Source organism: Schistocerca gregaria, chromosome X (genome assembly GCF_023897955.1).
Source record: "Schistocerca gregaria isolate iqSchGreg1 chromosome X, iqSchGreg1.2, whole genome shotgun sequence".
Lineage (NCBI taxonomy): Eukaryota > Metazoa > Arthropoda > Insecta > Orthoptera > Acrididae > Schistocerca > Schistocerca gregaria.
In genome coordinates, this window is record NC_064931.1 from 32,805,849 (window position 1) to 32,826,588 (window position 20,740).

Below are 20,740 nucleotides of genomic sequence, written 5' to 3' on the forward strand. Positions count from 1 at the left end.
TAATCTGACTGCAAACTGACAGGGACAAAATTAGGCAAGATCACCAGGCTTTTGTTAATAACTGGATGCTTCTGTTGACCACGAGATTCAGACATATCAGTTACAAGAGTTATTCAAAGATAGCCTAAACTAAATAGCACAGAAATACAACAAACAAGCACATGGTAGAAGTAGGTGGTGACTAAGTTGCCCACTATCAACTAGGAAAACTATGCAAACATTATCTGAAGTTAAGAAAGTCTTACAAGTTAATACTGAAAAATGTTGCCTTGAACAATTAGTCTGACAATCTATGCACAAAAGACAAATTCTAGATCTTCTACCTCAAATCAGACCCGATATCTTCGAGAATGTCACCAATGAGAGAGGCATCAGAGACCATGATGCTATTACAAGAACAGTGGTCATCATCAAAGGAATCATCAATAAAGCTAGGAGAGTATTAGTATTTGGTCAAACTGATAGTCACTATCAATACCATTCAGAAAAAAAGAAAGTTTACTAAAAAAAGAGGTGTCTATACTCTAGCTACTACAGCAACTCCAGGGAATCTATAGAAAAAAAGTTAACAACAATTCGTATCTGTAAGACAGGCACTGTATAAAGTCAACAATAATTTTTTAGCCTGGTAACAGATCTATCTGAAAATTCTAAGAAGTTCTGGTCATACGTAAAGTCAATGAATCTGTCCAAATCTCCCAGTTAACCGCTTGTAGTGTTTAAACTAAAGACACCAGACAGAAGCACAAATATGAATTTTGAATTTGAAAATGTGTTCATGCAAGAGGATACTACCATACCGACATTTGTCCACCAAAATAGCCACAAATGAGACAGACTGATGTTATCACCCCCACTACTGAAAAATAATTAAGCCTACTCGAACCAAACAAGGCCTTGACTGAATTCCAATTAGATTTTCCAGAACAAGCTTAACATAGATTTTTCAGAACAAGCTGCGTAACTGACTTCTTCATTGCTCATATTTATTGGGACTCTGTTGTGCTGCAAATATTCCTGTGTGACTGGAAAAAGAGTGCAGGTCACTGTCATTTACAAAAAGGGTGGAAGATCACAGGCACAGAATTTTAGGCCAATATTGACTGATGAAAGAAGGCACAGCAGTCAGTCACCTCTTACATTTTTTGTAGCAGATCTAGATTTCAATCACTGAGTGGCCACCTTCAATGCAGCAGATAAACTGACTGACTGAATTCTTGACATGTATAGCAGAAGAAGGACTATGCCAAATAACAGCTGAAATACACTCCTGGAAATTGAAATAAGAACACCGTGAATTCATTGTCCCAGGAAGGGGAAACTTTATTGACACATTCCTGGGGTCAGATACATCACATGATCACACTGACAGAACCACAGGCACATAGACACAGGCAACAGAGCATGCACAATGTCGGCACTAGTACAGTGTATATCCACCTTTCGCAACAATGCAGGCTGCTATTCTCCCTTGGAGACGATCGTAGAGATGCTGGATGTAGTCCTGTGGAACGGCTTGCCATGCCATTTCCACCTGGGGCCTCAGTTGGACCAGCGTTCGTGCTGGACGTGCAGACCGTGTGAGACGACGCTTCATCCAGTCCCAAACATGCTCAATGGGGGACAGATCCGAAGATCTTGCTGGCCAGGGTAGTTGACTTACACCTTCTAGAGCACGTTGGGTGGCACGGGATACATGCGGACGTGCATTGTCCTGTTGGAACAGCAAGTTCCCTTGCCGGTCTAGGAATGGTAGAACGATGGGTTCGATGACGGTTTGGATGTACCGTGCACTATTCAGTGTCCCCTCGACGATCATCAGAGGTGTACGGCCAGTGTAGGAGATCGCTCCACACACCATGATGCCGGGTGTTGGCCCTGTGTGCCTCGGTCGTATGCAGTCCTGATTGTGGCGCTCACCTGCACGGCGCCAAACACGCATACGACCATCATTGACACCAAGGCAGAAGCGACTCTCATCGCTGAAGACGACACGTCTCCATTCGTCCCTCCATTCACGCCTGTCGCGACACCACTGGAGGCGGGATGCACGATGTTGGGGCGTGAGCGGAAGACGGCCAAACGGTGTGCGGAACCGTAGCCCAGCTTCATGGAGACGGTTGTGAATGGTCCTTGCCGATACCCCAGGAGCAACAGTGTCCCTAATTTGCTGGGAAGTGGCGGTGCGGTCCCCTACGGCACTGCGTAGGATCCTACGGTCTTGGCGTGCATCCGTGCGTCGCTGCTGTCTGGTCCCAGGTCGACGGGCACGTGCACCTTCCGCTGACCACTAGCGACAACTTCGATGTACTGTGGAGACCTCACGCCCCACGTGTTGAGCAATTCAGCGGTACGTCCACCCGGCCTCCCGCATGCCCACTATACGCCCTCGCTCAAAGTCTGTCAACTGCACATACGGTTCACGTCCACGCTGTCGCGGCATGCTACCAGTGTTAAAGACTGCGATGGAGCTCCGTATGCCACGGCAAACTGGCTGACACTGACGGCGGCGGTGCACAAATGCTGCGCAGCTAGCGCCATTCGACGCCCAACACCGCGGTTCCTGGTGTGTCCGCTGTGCCGTGCGTGTGATCATTGCTTGTACAGCCCTCTCGCAGTGTCCGGAGCAAGTATGGTGGGTCTGACACACCGGTGTCAATGTGTTCTTTTTTCCATTTCCAGGAGTGTATATTAACTTTATCTGCTGCATTGAAGACAGTAACTCGGGGATCAAAATCTAGATCTGTTACAATACATACACACTGCAACTAAATGCTGTGGCCTCTTTCACCAATTTAAATATGTAGGGTCACTGAGCACTTATAGGTTCCAGATGGGGTCAAATTTAAAAAAGACCAATACCAATCATGAAGGATCCTAGAGCTCAAACATTTTTGCATTCTTGGAGCAAAAATAAAATTCCCTTAAAAAATCAAGATGGATTCAGGAAAAACCACAACTTGCTTTACTGATACATGACAGATTGCAAAAACGAGACGAAGGTGAACAGGTTGATTCCACCTTCCCAGATTTCTGACTATCTTTTGACACTCTACTACACTGTTATCTACAAACCAAGATATGATCATAAAGAGTATCTTTGCGCATAATAGGATAGATCAATATTTGACTAATATAACCCAGTACACTATAGAGGAAATGCTGCACTGAAACAGAAGTATCACCATGTGGACCCCAAGGAAGAGTAGTAGGGTCTCCAATGTTATTACCATATATAAACGGTATTGTTCACTGTTGATGCTGTTGTCTAAAGGAGACTGCTGTCACTGGATGAATGTAGGGGAAGGCTTGTACAAAATTTCCATTTGGTGTAATGAATGATACCTCTCATTAAATTTGGCTAAATGTAAGACAATGCCTATAACACAGAGAATGAAATCCGTAGTATTAGATTATTAAATTAGGGGCGAACATATCGAGTATGTCACACTGTATTGTACTCATAAATGTGACATACTCCAGATGTTCACCACTAATTTTGGGATAAATACTAATTGTAGGGTCAATACCAAGAAGTGATATGAAATGGCACAATCATGTAAAATAAGTATTAGGGAAGGCAACTGGAAGGCTTATATTTGTTCAAATGGTATTGGAAAAACGAAATTTTATGTGAAGGAGGAATTGTAAACACAGTTAGTGTGGCCAAATCTATAGTACTGTGCCACTGTTTGGAATCCTTGTCAAGTAGGAAGTGCAACACACATTGAGAAAATTCAGAGATTAGTACTGTGCCAGGTCTGTACAGTATACTTCAGTTGCAACAAAAATGTCCAAGGATGTGAAATGGACTGATGACCACAGCAGTTAAGTCCCATAGTGCTCAGAGCCATTGATGTTAAATGGGAACTTTGGAAGGAAGACTACTTAGGTCTCATGAATCCTTGTTGAGTAAATTTAGTGAACTTGATAGGAATAACATAAGAGAAATCACAGTGCATCCAGAAGAATATAGACAGTCATTTTCTTTTGCTCATTATGCAATCAGAAAAAGGGGGGAGGGGGGGGGGGGGAACTGATAACAACGGTACAATGTACCCTCTGCTATGCTCTTTACAGTGGTTTTTGGAGTGTATACACTATCTGATCAAAAGCATCGCGGTGCCCCTACGTAATGCAGAACTGAGCACTAAGTATCATGACAGGCAAATCCATCAGTATGAAAGAAGGCATGGAGTATTGAATGGTAAAGCAGCTCCTCACACGCCAAACATTTCTGTAGTCAATCCTACAAGATGGCATAAAGAGCGACCCCACTGGACAGTGGATGACAAACGAGTAATTTCGAGTGATTAATCACACACCACCATGTGACTATCTGATGTTAGAGTCTAGGTTTGGCGAATGCCTGGAAAATGTTACCTGCCATCATGTGTGGTGTCAACAATGAAGTACGCAGGAGGTGGTGTTATGGTATTAGGGTGTTTTTAGTGGTTAGGTTGTGGTCCCCTTAATGCGCTTAAGAAAACTCTAAGGTTTGAAGGATTTGAACACATTTTATAGCAATGCATACTGCATACAGTAGAGGTACAGTTTAGAGATGATGACTGACTTATAAGCATGACAATGCACTTTGTCATAAAGCAGCACCTATGAAACAATGATTTGTGGTATACAACATTCCTGAAATGGACTGGCCTGCTCAGAGTCTCAACCTACACCCACTGGAGCACCTTTGGGCTGAGTTACAACAAACTCTGCTCCAGACTCCAACATCAAAAACCAGTACTGTCTTTTTTTGGCTCTTGAGAAAGAATGGGCTGCCATTCATCCACAGATATTCAGACACCTCACTGGAAGTGTCCTCAGCAGAGTTCAAGCTGTCATAAGGGTGAAGGGTGGACACACCCCATATTAATGTTCACTAATAGGTGTCTAGATACTTTTGATAAGATAGTGTACATAGGTGTAGATACTGCTTACAATTTCTGTTTAGATGAAACTTCACAAGGAAGACTTGCCACCTACACTATCTTGTTCATATAGGTCTTAGTTTATAAAAGTGGTCCATCCACAATGCACAGGGTTAAACGAGGACTACCATATTTTTAATGTATCACACTTAATGGTGGTTACTGTAGTGAACACAGGTTCTACAGTAATGGGGCACTGGTGGCCATTATAATCCCCAATCCTGAATTCTGGATTCCTCATGCCAATTCTGACTTTGTCCTCTGGAAGGATGTAAGTTTCAAACCTAAGTCAGGTCTTATGAAGAACTCATATAAAATAAACATTAGCATTAATTTAATACTGATACAGAAATAAAAATATCTTAACTAATTAAATTCAAAATTTCACTCCAGCCAGAATGCTAAAATTGTTTGCCTCAGAGACCTAGTTAATTTCAGTGAAACGTAATACATATGGGCTAGAAGTATTGAAAATTACGATATCATTCACCTAAGCAAAAGTCTAAAAATCAAAGTAGCACTATCATAGTCCGATTCACGAACGATGGCAGTTCTTTCAGGTCGAAGCACGGATGGGTACTGCAGAGTTCCTGCAAGTGACAGTTGCAGTACACACATACACGTGCTTTGTGCTTGAAGAAATGGAATGTGTTGCGTACCAACACATTCAGAGGTGACAACTCTCAACAAACGGAATAAAAATTCACTAAATAATTTGTTATGATTATGTTTAATGCTCACATTGGCTACAATATTCACAGCAGAGAACTCAGAGCACTGCTGAACATTCATTGGGTGTTGGAGAATGTGTGATATATAGGTGTGCAGAACAAGCCTAAACTCTACCGCCATCTTTCATGACTCCAGTGATAAAGGAACATAATATCTTTCACATCCGCTACTTTTTTCTCTCTTTCCCCAACAATATACCATACTTTTAAGGGTAAACTAATACCTGTAAACTAAGTAAGTAGTATTTTAATTAAATTCTGTGTTGAATCAATAGTAGAAATACCTTTATGTACGATGAGTCCAGCTTCCATGTGTATGTTGTAGGGAACATACCCTTCCTACTTCCAATACTTCCCTCCCACCAATTATCATCAATCTTTTTTATGCCAATAATCAGCTCACCTGAAAAATTAAAGAAACACATTTCTCCTCAATTTTCCCTCTTTGTTTACAATATCCATTGAATATGCTAAGTGTGTTATTAAAATCTTAGACACAATTATTTCACAAAAATCGTAACAAAGTTACCTTCAAAAATATTAAGACCAGGAACAGAACAGAATTCAACAAGTAAAACTGATATTAGTATCAATCTATTGTTTTTTTTCCATTGTCAGTCAACACATTCTGAATTGAATGAAAGATTTACATTATTGCATATAGGTGGACTGGATACCGATTTTTTAAAAAAAAGGAGAGAGAGAGAGAGAGAGAGAGAGAGAGAGAGAGAGAGAGAGAGAGAGAGAAAAGATTATTTAGCATTAGTTTATTACATAAATTAAACACAGATTCAACACAAAGTGATTTGTTTTTATATTACTCAGAATGTGACACACATACATAGAAAATATAAATCACTTTCTCTAGAATGAAAATGAACCAACCTTTCCTGAATGAAAGATCACCAGGTTGTTGTCCAGGAAAATCAGCAATTGTGGCAAAGAGTTCATAATCATTTTGCAGATCAGGTGGGTCCACTTCTATCAAGTAGTTCAATGGTACTTTTCCACATGTACCATTAACAATACCATTACACCAGTGACGATCTATTTTCTCCAGAATCTGGAAATTACATAAGCTACATTCAAATGCGTTTATTGCACATTGAAGTGTATACCAAAACACAAACGTGATGGAGAGGGGGGAGGGGGACTACATAACAGAACAACAAAGAAATATAATGATCTCACACAATCAGATTGAATTTTTCATGATCTCCATTATTTTAGGTGGCGTATTTTATGTGAAGATTCATAGCCACTAAAGTAACAGTTCCACTGCTATCTGGGGGAAAAAAGTTGAAGATTTCACTGTCAAATGGCAGCTAAACACAAGCTCAGGTTCTTCAGACTGCAGACATCTTTGCCGCTGATTATATTATTTCACGAAACAAAGCGTCCACAGCCACAGTTAAATTCTTTATTCATTTATTCTGTCATATTGAACTTCAAAGCTATGGCCTCCTCAGAATAATAATAATAATAATAATAATAATAATAATAATAATAATAATAATAATAATAACATAGCTTTAACAATTGTAAACAGTCCACAAAAATTGGAAAGGAAGGCCAAAATTACATATTTTTATTGAAATCATACCATATGTTGCCCCATATTCATAATGAGGCTTCAACCTCAAACCCAGTTACGACAGAATACATAAATTAACTGTAGATGTGGATGATTTATTTCCTGGACAAACTCTATACGAGTTAAACCAATGAATAGTGGATACTCATCAAAAAATTAGACGGGCCACCAGAAACTTACAGAAATAAAAAGGAATTAGAGATGGAACATACTTTTAGAAATATATTTCATTTGAGCTCAAGATTATACTGCTCAGAATTCTCTCCACCTAAGTAACATCTTCAATTGTTTACAGTACATGCTTTGGTTTCTCAAGACAAAGGCCTCTCCTTTGTTTTTCTGGCTTTCATATATCTCCAGCTACGCCTGTGAAGTGCTTGACAGAGGGTACGTTCCACTGTACCAGTCATTGGAGCTTTCCGCGTTCTATTCATGTATGGAGCATGGGAAAAATGATTGTTTAAGTGCCTCTGTGTGTGCTGTAATTAATATGATCTTATTCTCACGAGTCCTGTGGGAGCGACATGTATGGGGTTGCATTACATTCTTAGAGTCATCATTTGAGGATGGTTCTTGAAATTTTGTCAGCAGTACTTTCTTGGGATAGTTTTCTTCTATCGTCAAGAGTCTGCCAGTTCAGTTCTTTCAACATCTCAGTGACACTCTTCCACAGGTCAAACAAACCTGTGACCATTCATGCTGCCCTTCTCTGTATATGGTTCAATACCCCTGCTAATCCTACTTGGCATGGGTCCCAAGTACTTGAGCAATATTCTAGGATGAGTCACATGAGTGATTTATAAGCAATCTCCTTTGTAAATTGATTGCATTTCCCTAGTATTCTACAAGGAAACTAAAGTCTGCTTCTTGCTTTACCCATGACTGAGCCTATGTGATCATTCCTCTTCATCGCCACTAAGCGTTACACCCAAGTATTTGTGAGAGTTTACAGATCTCAATTGTGACTGACTAATTTTATATTCATAGGATGCTACACTTTTTTTTGCGAAGTGCACAATTTTATGTTTTTGATCATTTGAAGCAAGTTGCCAATCATTGCACAGCTTTGAAATCTTATCAAGATCGTTCAGGCTATACTTCTTTGTAGATAACTGCATCATCTCTGAAAAGTCTGAGGTTACTATTAATATTGTCTGCAATATCATTAATATACAACAGCAATGGACCCAACATACTTCACTGGGGCACACCTGAAGTTACTTCCACATCTGCCGATGACTCATCATCTGAGATAACATGCTGCATCCTCCCTACCACGAAATTCTCAATCCATTCAGATATTGTGTCTTATACTATATGATCATACTTTCGATAATAAGCGTAAGTGTGCTAATGACTCAAATGCTTTTCACACATCAAGAAATACTGCATCTTCCTAATAGCCTTGATCCATGGCTTTCAGAATGTCATGTGAGAACAGTGTGAGATGGGTTTCAAATTATCTACGTTTTTGAAATTCATGCTGGTTGGCATGGAGGAGGTCTTAGTGTTCAAGATACCTTATTATGTTTGAGCTACAAAAATGTTCTCTACAACAAATCAATACCAAGAGGATGATGATGATGATGATGATGATGATGATGATGAGGTCCCATACTCCAAGGAGTGTAGGGGACGATGCAGGAGACCCACACAACTGTACTAGGCAAGGTCCTAGTGGAGGTGGTTTGCCATTGCCTTCCTCCGATCATAACGGGGATCAATGATGATGATGAAGACAACACAACAACACCCAGTCATCTCTAGGCACAAAAAATTTCTGACCCCACTGGGAATCGAACCCAGGACCCCATGCACGGAAAGCGAGAAGGCTACCGCAAGACCACGAGCTGCAGACAGTACCAAGGATACTGGACAATAGTTATGTGGACACTTCTGTTTCCCTTCTTGTAGACAGGTGTAACCTTTGCTTTCTTCCAGCTACTAGGCACAGTTTTTATGTTTGAGGGATCTAGAATACATTATAGTTAGCAGAGGGGCTAACTCAGCCACGAATTCAGTATAGAGTCTTATAGAGATTGCATGATGCCCTGGGACTTTGTTCAATTTTAACAATTTCACCTGTTCTCAATTCCATTGACACTAATATCTATTTCACTCATCTTTTCAGTGCTACAAGAATTAAATTGTGGCAATACTCCTGGATTTTCCCCAGTAAAGGAACATTTGAAAATAGAGTTAAGCATTTCTGCTTTAGGTTTGCTAGTCTCAGTTTCAATTCCTGACTCATCCATTAGTGACTGGACTCTAACTTTGTGCCACTACACCTTTACAAATGATCAGGATTTCTTTGGATTATATTCATGCAATTGCACCAGGAAAGTATTCTTAAATGTTTATTGTGAATTATGTTGAGGAGGAGAAGCTTCATTGATACTGAGTCACAAATATTTTGTATACATATAAGGCCTGCAGGAGAGAGAGAGAGAGAGAGAGAGAGAGAGAGAGAGAGAGAGAGAGAGAGAGAGAGAGAGGAGGGGGGGGGGGGGGGGGGGGGGAGATTCATACCAATACATACAACTAGATGTTTGCAGGGAATGTGTTGCTGTTCATATGTAGGCATTACAAGAACGGGGACAGGAGGAACTTTTTGTTTTGTCTTACTGTTTTCACAGGCTCTACAGTGTAAGATATTGCTTTTATAAAAGCTGAAAATTACAAGTTGTTGCTCATATGGCATCTAACTGAACTTGATGGTTGCCTCCAGCTGGCAACAAACTTACATCAACTTACTCTAAAATTAATTTTCTACATCAAATTTTAGTTTAATAATAAAAAGAAAGTGCTCAAAACATTTTCTGCAGGCAGTGTTCCAGAGCTCTTAAATGATTCAGAAAAAAGTTGTTCTTATGGGGCAGCAACAGCTGCATAAGTCCATTTTGTAATATGGTGAACCTGCGCATCAGGTGCTTAATCCACAATTTTTTATTGTGTACACAACCAGTATTGGAAATTTAAGATTCCACCATCTTGTGTCAAAAATGAAATCACTTAACCATCTGTGGTCATCCTCACCCTGCTGTTGACATGGAACAAAGATTCTTCATCAATGGGATGAAAGGATCACAAATTCCATAAAAACTATTCTACCGTGCTGTGCAACCAGGAACACTAACAGGAAAACTACATAATCATTACACAGTGTTATGTTTGTGTTCCTGGTTGCACAGCACAGGACGGGGGAAACATTTTTAAGTAATCTGTGGTCCTTTTGACATGGTTTCTTTGTTCTATGACAATAATGGGGTGATGCTGACCTCAGATGGTCAAGTGATTTTATTTTATGTACCAGATAATGGAATTTTAAGTGTTCTGAAACCAATCATGTACAAAATAAAAGATTGTGGATTAAGGAAATGTCATGTGATTTCTTCATTTTACAAAATGGGTTCAGAAAAGATGTCTAAAGACCCCTAAAAGCAGTTATATTAATAATTTTTATTATTTTTAAATAGTTCTGATCTTAAATCATTATCAGGTTGACAAATATTATCAACATCAGATGGGACAATAGCTCACTGGGCATCAGTGTGTGACAGGAGGCGGCAAAAGAGAGGCTGAGGTGCTCTATTGATTATAATTTTTGATAAGAGCTACACACTGCCCCACACTCTGCGTACTTTGTAGTTGATATGTTTACATTATATACACCAAATTACTCATATAATATTTGTTTGCTGTATAATACAGCTTTTCTGAAATTATCTTCCAGTTTGTTATTCATACAAAAAACCACATTAAATACAGAGTGAATGCATATCTTCATAGGTCCATCAGTTAAAACCCTTATTCCACATTAGCATATCGGGTCAAAGGAAGCATCAGATTCACCCATTTGCTCGGACCCCTGACGTAAGAGTGTTGTGTTGTGCGATGTCACTGTGGCACACTGTTTCCAAGTCGGGTCACATTTTCAGATGTAGCGTTGTTGTATTTGGTGGTGTGGCCTCATGGTGGATGTTCACATTTGAAGATGTTTGCGTTATGTGTGGTATTGGGTCATTTGACTTTGTGTAATCATTCTGTGAAGTAGTTGGGGGTCAACCGAAGCGTCCGATCCCACCCGTTGGCTTTGATCCGTGACGTAAGGCTGTTGTGGTGTGTGACGTCACGGCGGCGTGGAATTTAGTTTGTGAGAGAGGCGTGTTTCTAGGTGTCGTTTTGATGTGATCGGTGGTGCTCTCTGGTAGTGTGTTAGGTGATGTTTTTGGTTTAGTTTGCGAGTGTGGCATCGTGTGTGAATTTTGGTAAATTGCTTTTTTTTTATGTCTTTGGTAGGTATGGATATGACTCACAGGGTCAACAGTTTTCGGTTGTCGTCTATGATGGGGGACAGTGTATTGTCTCTAGTAAAATTTCTTCAACTACTCGGATTTTTGGATGAAGTCGTGAACTGTTCAGTATGTCGTGAAGAAATGAGGCTTACTTAATGTTCCGGCGTCTCGGACCAGGGACGGCTGTATGTGGAGTTGTCGTAAGGATAACAGGTCAAGGGAAGTGTTCGATCCCAATTTATGAGATCGGGAGCTGCTGTTGAGCTGTTGGGACATTTGACTTTGTGTAATCATTCTGTGAAGTAGTTGGGGGTTGACCGAAGTGCCTGATCACACCCGTTGGCTTTGACCTGTGACGTAATGTGGTTGTGGTGTGTGACGTCACGACGGCACGGTCAAGGGAAGTGTTCGATCCCAATTTATGGGATCAGGAGCTGCTGTTGAGCTATATAGGCCAAAGGAAGTGTCAGATTCCAGATGATATTGTGTTAAGTGGTATTTGGGGAGTTTTGTAATGTCTGTTTTTTTCGTCATTTTGTGTGGTTTTGTATGGGGGTGGGTGCCTAAATTTGTTTATATTTAGTTTGTCCCCACCCAAAAACCCCCTATTTCCCGTGCTTGACCCGTTAGCGTCATTAGGCTTTTTGTGGAATGTGTGTGTGTTTGTTTCCAATGTATTTTCGTCCTCAATGTGTATGTAACGACTTTATATGTGCCATATTGGAATCTTAGTTTATGGTCGTTTCCGCAATAATTATGACGTCATGGGTCAAAGCAGATGGGTGGGATCAGACGCTTCCGTATTTCCGTAGTTGGAAAAGTCAGCTGTTTCACTAATGAGTTACAATGATTTAGGCCTACTGTTATGGGGGTTTGTGCATACGTATTTGTGACAGTATGATTAGTGCTGTACGTTTTTTACAGACCAAAATGTAATAGTTTTTTCTTGTTTTTTTTTTTTTTTGTTAGAGATCGATATGATAGAAAAATTTAACAGTTATTCATTCCGGGTTGTGATGGGCAATGACATGACAACAACCATAAAGTTTTTACAGTAGTTCGGCTTGATTACCAATTATGTGAGGTGTCCCATGTAATGAAAGCATGAAGTTGATTAGTCCCATCTTCTTGGACCGGGGACCTGTATATGTGGCTGTGTAGCCATGAAAATATTTAGTGATCTATTCAACAGGGACCTTGTTCAAGAGAGCTTGGGAAGATTGTTTTACTTACATATTATTCTTGTTATTGTTCATCTTTACATCTTTGAGGATTCATTTTCTTTTTTTTTTCTTTCTTTTAATTTCTTTGTGCGTGTTGTGTTTAGGAGTGGTATTAGGTGGGTTGGGGTTGGTTAAAAGCGGTGTTAAGAGGTTGGGGTTGTTTGGATGTTGGCTTTGTTTGAGCTATATAGATTATGAGAATTTTGCAATACCACATATTGGACTTGCATGTGTTGGTTTCTTGATATCAAAGGTTCTGTTTGAGCTATATAGGTCACGTGAAATGTAAAATTGCTGTGTTTTTCCATGTTTGTTGTGATATGTCATATGTTGAGAATTTTGTGTGTGTGTTTTGTGGGAAATATTTGTTTTGGGATGGTGCTGTTTTTCATATTGTCACATGTATAGCCTGCCCCCATCTTAAAGTCCCTACTTCCCGCAGTTGTCCCATTAGTTTCATTTTATTGCTGCAGTGAAATATTCTGGCATCATTTTTATATTTGTTTGCCTGTGCATGTAGTGACATAATGGTCACCATATTGTACATGCTGGAAGTAGTGGTGTCCGTCATCTAGATGACGTCATGGGTCAAAGCAGATGAGTGGAATACAACACTTCTGTAATGCCCACATTTGTTGGCTATCACAACTTACTACTAAACTGTTACCTTCCAATCTATCCTAGACATTGTGCTATTCTACAGATCAGTCTGTCACCATAACTGAGATTTTATGCGGCGTGGGGGACTACAACAAACAAGCCTAATTTCAACTTTACTTTTTACTAGACAATATCAACAAGTCAGTGGGGAGTCACAGTCATAATAAAGCATGATTCTCAATACCACTCATAGCAGTGATGTTCATAGCATGACATGGTGGGACAGTAAGGGGAAGATATTTTAATATGTACCTAAGACAGCAAATGTATCACATATGATTCAAATACTGTACAAATTAGTGGGTTATAAATGTCAAAATTAAAGTGGCAAGGCCATACAGTTCCCAAAGGTCTGCATGCTCGTTAAGAAGCCACTTACAATCAAGAGTACAGAATGACAGGTGAATGAAATTGTTAAACAACCAATCACTATGAACCACAGTGGTGGATACAAGATTTTACCACGTCTGCCTGCAAAAAAAGGCCTACAGGCGCAAAGCAAACATGCCTGCTCTACCAATCATGACCACACAATGCAGTTGATACATTTTTAAGCGATGACTTCCATTTGTTCTGTCAACAGCATCAAATAAAAACCAAATTAATAGTTTTTCCTAAGAAAATTCTACACTGGCTGTATCAATGATTTTTATTAAATCTCAGACCGGTTCCGCACCACTTATCGGTGCATCCACAGGCAATACACGCAATTTACAACATTGTAACATTGAACATTGCCCTGTAGCCACTCCCCACCATTCACATCCAATACATCGTCATCTGGTGAGAGCTGAAATTTAAAAATCTTCTGTAATAAAAATTTTAAATGATGGGAGCGGCAATGACCAAGCGAGCTTGCATGGTCATTGCCGCTCCCATCATTTAAAAATTGTTTATAACCACTGTTTAGAACATCAGTGCTGTGTAATGCCTCTTGTCTGTTATCTTAGTTTTAGAAGTGGTTTTGATATATAGTCGCTACGATGTGATGCAATCTGTCTGACCATGGCCAGTGAACAATGTTGACTTATTAATAGCAATTTGTTCTAATACTGACCCTCGTATTATTTTGTTTTACAGTATTAATTTTAGTATGACAGTTCAAATTACAATATTGCATTCATATACTATATATATTTTTTAATCAATAAAGGATCTCAGTTTCCCTGTTCCCAGCATGAGGCTTTTATGCCTCTGTCATATGTACAAAAGTTAATAATATGCATCTGTGAATGAAATCATTTGTTTGTAAAAGTCTAACACAGGCCATAAATGAAGCCAGTGCATGCTGTTCTGTCTCACTATAGTCTTCCATGGTGAACTTTAAACGAAAAACATTATTAACATTCAGAAACAATCTATCATTAAGAACACTTTTGATCTGGCAAAGCAGTCGCCTCTGCTAAAAGTGACGAAGTTCGTAAAGTACATCTGTCTGTGACCTATAATTACCTGCACAATGTCTCCTTTACACAGTGAAAGTTCTCCTGCAGTCGTCGTGAGAAAGTCATTTATCACCTTTGCGACTGTCCCCTTTTCCATGTTGTCAGCTCATTTCAAAACAGTATGCCACTCTGCTAACGTAGACAACAAATCCCTATAAACTTTGGGATCTGACAATTCTGTCAAAACTATCCATCAACACTACCGTCACGCGAAGTATATAATCACATTGCATAACCTCACACCTCTACCATTGCTTGTTGTTTTCATTTGCTATTTAGGACTGTCATAATGCCAACATTACGACGATGAGCAAAATTGTCAAAAATTGACGTTTATTGCAACACGAAAACAGTGGTATGATGCTTTATATTCCTATAAAATCGAAAAAATATTTCTACTTTATTTTCTCCTGCTATAGATTGAAACAAGCTTTTTATATATTTTCTGGCTTCGAGTTCATCAGTTTTAATAGCAGTATGTAACCAGTGATCTCGGATGTAAAGAACCTTGCTTGAGGCAGGCACCTGTCTCCCGTCTAGAACATGCAGTCACAGAATTCAACTTTTAACAGCACTAACAAAGAGAGATAGATATCTCTTTATGCTCTAGTGAACATTCACGATAGTTGATAATTGTGTACATTGAAGCTAGGACCATTCTGCGCATTTTATGGGTAGTGATTAAATAGCGCAAACTCCTGAACACAGCGCGCTAACTACAAATGGAATACGAATTTTAACTTCTCCCTATAGCGTGCATTCTACTATGATGTTAAGAGATTATATTCCATATTTGCAGGTTACATTAAGAATTGTTGTTGCAAATTTTTATTTTATAACATACTTGTTCTTGACTGCATCTTTGCTGAATTACTCCGTACCGAATGAGAAACGTTTAATTGCTTACTGCAGTTTCCTTAATGTTTTACATGTTCGAAAACATTGTTATTAACTATAACGATAGATTTTCTACTAGCACAGTTGAAGGCTATGTTCAATGTATAGTAGCCTCCTCGCAGATACGAAGGAAATACAGAAAAAATTCTTTTGTAGTGTAGTGCCCTACACAATCCCTTCGAAGATTCGACGTAGTGCCTGCCTCACATAATCAGTTTAACGATCCGACTCTTCTCCTTATGAAGCGTTATTAGACTGAAAAAATAATTTTTCTAGGACAATATTTTTTTTACTTAAAGTAAATATATAGTGTTTGTTGATTTATTGTAGTTCACGTGCATGGCCTGATTTAAGACCGATCCATATGTAACAATCTGTCTGAGCACATTACATCTACACAGATTGTAGCATGTGGACTAACTTGCAACTGGACCGGAAATTTGGGTAGATAGAAGATGTGCGCAAACGTGCAAGTTGGAACTAGTGGTTTGAGCAACGTTGTTCGAATCTGTGGACACAGACAATTCGTAGCGTGTAGACTGAAAATCATTACAACTCTGACTCACGCAATCTGTTCAGTGTAGTATTTGACGTCTTTACGTGCACACCGAATTCTAAAATGACTGATACGTGTGAGTTTAGCGAACCACGAAAGGAAACTCGCGTTCTCTGCGCGTAGAACGGAAGGCTTTCGTTTACTGTTTTATCTACGTTCGTCGGTGACACGATTTGCGTGAGCGGCGGAGTGGTCCGAAGAGACGTGCGGTATTATAGACACCATATATCCTTCTGGGATTCACATGACCCACAGCACAAATGCCAAACGAAAAGAAATATGATTATTATAAAACTGCCGTAGCAATCGAAGGTCGTACTGGGCGCGCGAGGAAGACAATAAATTTATTAGATGCTTGCGGCAGGTGAGAGCGAAGTGAATAAACACAAGCTTTGTAATTTTTTTGTTAAAAAAGAACAGCACAGTTAATTTTCTTGAAAGTATACAAGTGTGAATATGTATTCATTACGCTCATTAAAATTAAAATATATACGAAAGACTTCATCATTATCGTTGCTTACGTACATGATATCTGCAATTAGATGGCCGATGTACCACTGTTGTCAGAGATTTTCTATAATAAACAAGAATGGCTTGGGATCGCGCTATCTCTCCTATAATGAACTATATAGCAGATTTTAACAAGTAGTCTATTTGACATGTCGAATGTATTTCACTAATAATATTTTATTGACATCTTCCTTTATATACTTAAACAAAATTCTTGAAGAGCTTAGCATATATCACTACAGATATCAGTAAAGTTCTGTCTGATATATAGCAGCTGCTGAAACGCGAAATAATCACAAAAGTAAATACAAAATCTCCGGTTGCTAATAACTACAATGTAAATACTAACCTTTCTTCAGATTATGTAGGTCATCAGTACATAATGTTCTCCATTTAAATTTTCTTTTTAATTAAAATAGAAGCCAACGAAAAGTTTTGGACTAATGCTGCAAGGAAAGCTGGAGCTGTAATTCAGTATTAAGTGCACTACTTTCACGTTTAAGTACAAGTTGGGACATTCAAATTCTCCCTTTCCTATTCCATTTTGCTTACTTCGCCAAAAACGGCACGCTCGCCATGTAAAAGAATCCTTTCTGAACATCAAAGTTTTGTATCGTGGCCGGAACTACACATGGTGCTCAAAAACAATCTGAAAGGCTTGTAAGAGTGTTGCAGGTTAGGTTGTGCTGCAAAGTAATTGTCACGAAAAAAATTCGACACGCTGCGTAGCTTCCGAGTTAATTCACTGCTGGCCATTAAAATTGCTACACCACGAAGATGACCTGCTACAGACGCGAAATTTAGCCGACAGGGAGAAGATGCTGTGATATGCAAATGATTAGGTGCTGACATGAGGAAAGTTTCCAACCGATTTCTCATACACAAACAGCAGTTGACCGGCGTTGCCTGGTGAAACGTTGTTGTGATGCCTCATGTAAGGAGGAGAAATGCGTACCACCACGTTTCCGACTTTGATAAAGGTCGGATTGTAGCCTATAGCGATTGCGGTTTAACGTATCGCGACATTGCTGCTCGCGTTGGTAGAGATCCAATGACTGTTAGCAGAATATGAAATCGGTGGGTTCAGGAGGGTAATTCGGAACGCCGTGTTGGATCCCAACGGCTTCGTATCACTGGCAGTCGAGATGACAGGCATCTTATCCGCATGGCTGTAACGGACCGTGCAGCCACGTCTCGATCCCTGAGTTAATCCATGGGGACGTCCGCAGACAACAACCACCTGCACGAACAGTTCGACGACGTTTGCAGCAGCATGGGCCATCAGCTCGGAGACCATGGCTGCGGTTACCCTTGACGCTGCATCACAGACAGGAGCGCCTGCGATGGTGTACTCAACGACGAACCTGGGTGCACGAATGGCAAAACGTCATTTTTTCGGATGAATACAGGTTCTGTTTACAGCATCATGGTGGTCGCATCCGTGTTTTGCGACATCGCGGTGAACGCACATTGGAAGCGTGTATTCGTATCGTCATACTGGGGTATCACCCGGCGTTATGGTATGGGATGCCATTGGTTACACGTCTCGGCCACCTCTTGTTCGCATTGACGACACGTTGAACAGTGGACGTTACATTTCAGATGTGTTACGACCCGTGGCTCTACGTTCCATTCGATCCCTACGAAACCCTACAGTTCAGCAGGATAATGCACGACCGCATGTTGCAGGTCCTGTACGGGCCTTTCTGGATACAGAAAATGTTCGACTGCTGCCCTGGCCAGCACAGTCTCCAGATCTGTCACCAATTGAAAACGTTTGGTCAATGGTGGCCGAGCAACTGGCTCGTGACAATACGCCGGTCACTACTCTTGATGAACTGTGGTATTGCGTTGAAGGTGCATGGGCAGCTGTACCTGCACACGTTATCCAAGCTCTGTTTGACTCAATGCGCAGGCGTATCAAGGCCATTATTACGGCCAGAGTCGGTTGTTCTGAGTACTGATTTCTCAGGATCTATGCACGCAAATTGCGTGAAAATGTAATGACATGTCAGTTCTAGTATAATATATTTGTCCAATGAATACCCGTTCATCATCTCCATTTCTTCTTGGTGTAGCAATTTTAATGGCCAGTAGTGTAGCATTGAAGTCAGACAAGCGTGCAAATTCAAGCGGCCAGGTAGATGTAATTAGTATAAGTTGTTGTCTCAGCGTGAATGTCAGAGCACGAAACTACTCAGCTTTTGGTTCGGGTTCGATCCTTATTGCCGACCACGCCAAATTTGTGTATCGCTATCCTGTTCAGCTTTGGGTAACCAAGCACCCATTCAAGATGACGTCAGCTGCGGAAGTTTTGAATGTAGAGGTCCTCGAAAATAGTGTTATGACGTGTCAGTATTGCAAAAAGTGCGCGAAAATTGTGAAAAGTGGCTTCGTCGGTCTTCAGTGTAATTAAAATTTCATTTCCGCTGCGGAAAGATCGACCCCTCAGTGAGAAATGACGATAACTACGCGACCACGTGGAACTGTGTAGACTGTAAACAGAAAGCAGCATCCGTTAATGCTCAAGAAACGTGTACTTGTGAGGCATCAAGGACGATCGAGGTATCAAAAAGGAAAACCTTTCGTGTGTTGCAATTATTGGACTCTTGCAGAATGAAGTGAAAAAACTGCAAGCGAAATACGAAATAAATCCGTGTAAGTCGGACACCAGTTATTCTTGTATTGTGAAAGCAGAAAATTTAGTTGTCTCTAACAGTACCGGTACTTCTGATTGGTCTGCACAGCAATGGCGGGATAAGACAATGTGCAAAGATGTGAAAACCGGTGCTTCCTCCTCAATACCAGTGCACATGAACAAATTCGCCGACCTATCTAATAACTACGCCCAAAATGGCAAACAAACTCACTTTTCAAATAACCAAATTGATTCCAAGCCATATGCACATTCTCGTTTAATAAACGTAAGTGAAGTGCCTAGTGTAATCAGTGATTGTAAACTAAATAAAGTGATCAGAAGGAAAATAGAAATCTTTGGTAATAGCCACAGCAAGGGACTGGCCCAAGAATTATTGAAAATAAATCCGACAAATCCGACACACAATGTAATGGGTGTTGCGGGGTCAGTGAGTCGAACCCGAGACTCCGGTTGGAAGAGCTGAAGCCCGGACCCAACGCGCCGTATTTTGTCAGGAGTTCAAGAGCATCGAGGGGTAGTGTAGAGTGATACAGCTTGCTGTCCCGCGAGTCCAGCCGGCTCATCAAACTCTGGTATGCCAACGCTGCTGCCGCCATCATCAACGTCGCCCGCCAATGGACGTCGGCCGCCCTCTCCTGGTCGCCGGGCGTTGCAACTGGCGCCGCTCAGCTGCCCGCGATTCTGAAGACTGCTAAAGTCCCTCGACAACGCCACCCTCCACCCCGTTTAGCCTGCTCTGCCCAATTATGGGACGAAGGTGGGTGTACTGGTCACCAGTGGGTTCGAGCCGCCACTGCTCCTAGGATAGGACAGGACTCGAACCCGCACCTTCCTGGACGCGGTGCCGGAAATTGCCGATAGTGGTGCTTGCCAGATGGCTACACCCGCCACCATCTCTGTCACTGTCACAGCGCTGCTGCGCCTCTCGCAGGGTACCCCTCGCCCATAGCCCAGTACGCCAGGTGGAAAGCGAACGTGGCCCGTAGACTCGAGTGGAACCGAGCCCCTGCTGGACCCGCTGTAGACCGCTGTCACTGCCCTCCTTCAGGCATCCGATGCAATCTCCAAGTTCCAGGCTGCCATTCCGTCCTGCCCCGGTGTTGTGTCCCTGGAGGTGGAATATAGCCCAAACAAGTACACAGAAACAAAGTACAAGTTTATGCAGAATAATTATAACATTGCTGCCAGACTGGCCCCTTTAAGCATAAACCAGCACAGGTGTGTCGCCGGTCGTTG

The 20,740-nt window shown here is 40.9% G+C and overlaps 1 protein-coding gene across 2 annotated transcripts in view; it reads right to left on the reverse strand.

The window, feature by feature from the left end:
* Window positions 1-15,370, reverse strand: part of LOC126299570 (dynamin-binding protein-like) — a 226,270-nt gene extending 210,900 nt beyond the window's left edge. Inside the window, exons 1-3 of one of the 2 annotated variants that reach the window (XM_049991569.1) lie at window positions 14,890-15,370; window positions 6,551-6,728; window positions 5,950-6,068 (exon numbers count right to left, since the gene is read on the reverse strand). In XM_049991569.1, the coding sequence (XP_049847526.1) occupies window positions 5,950-6,068; window positions 6,551-6,728; window positions 14,890-14,979 (387 nt within the window). In that variant the 5' untranslated portion in view covers window positions 14,980-15,370. The remainder of the gene's footprint in view (window positions 1-5,949; window positions 6,069-6,550; window positions 6,729-14,889) is intronic. The other variant, XM_049991570.1, reaches the window with a different exon arrangement.
* Window positions 15,371-20,740: the final 5,370 nt, after the last annotated feature.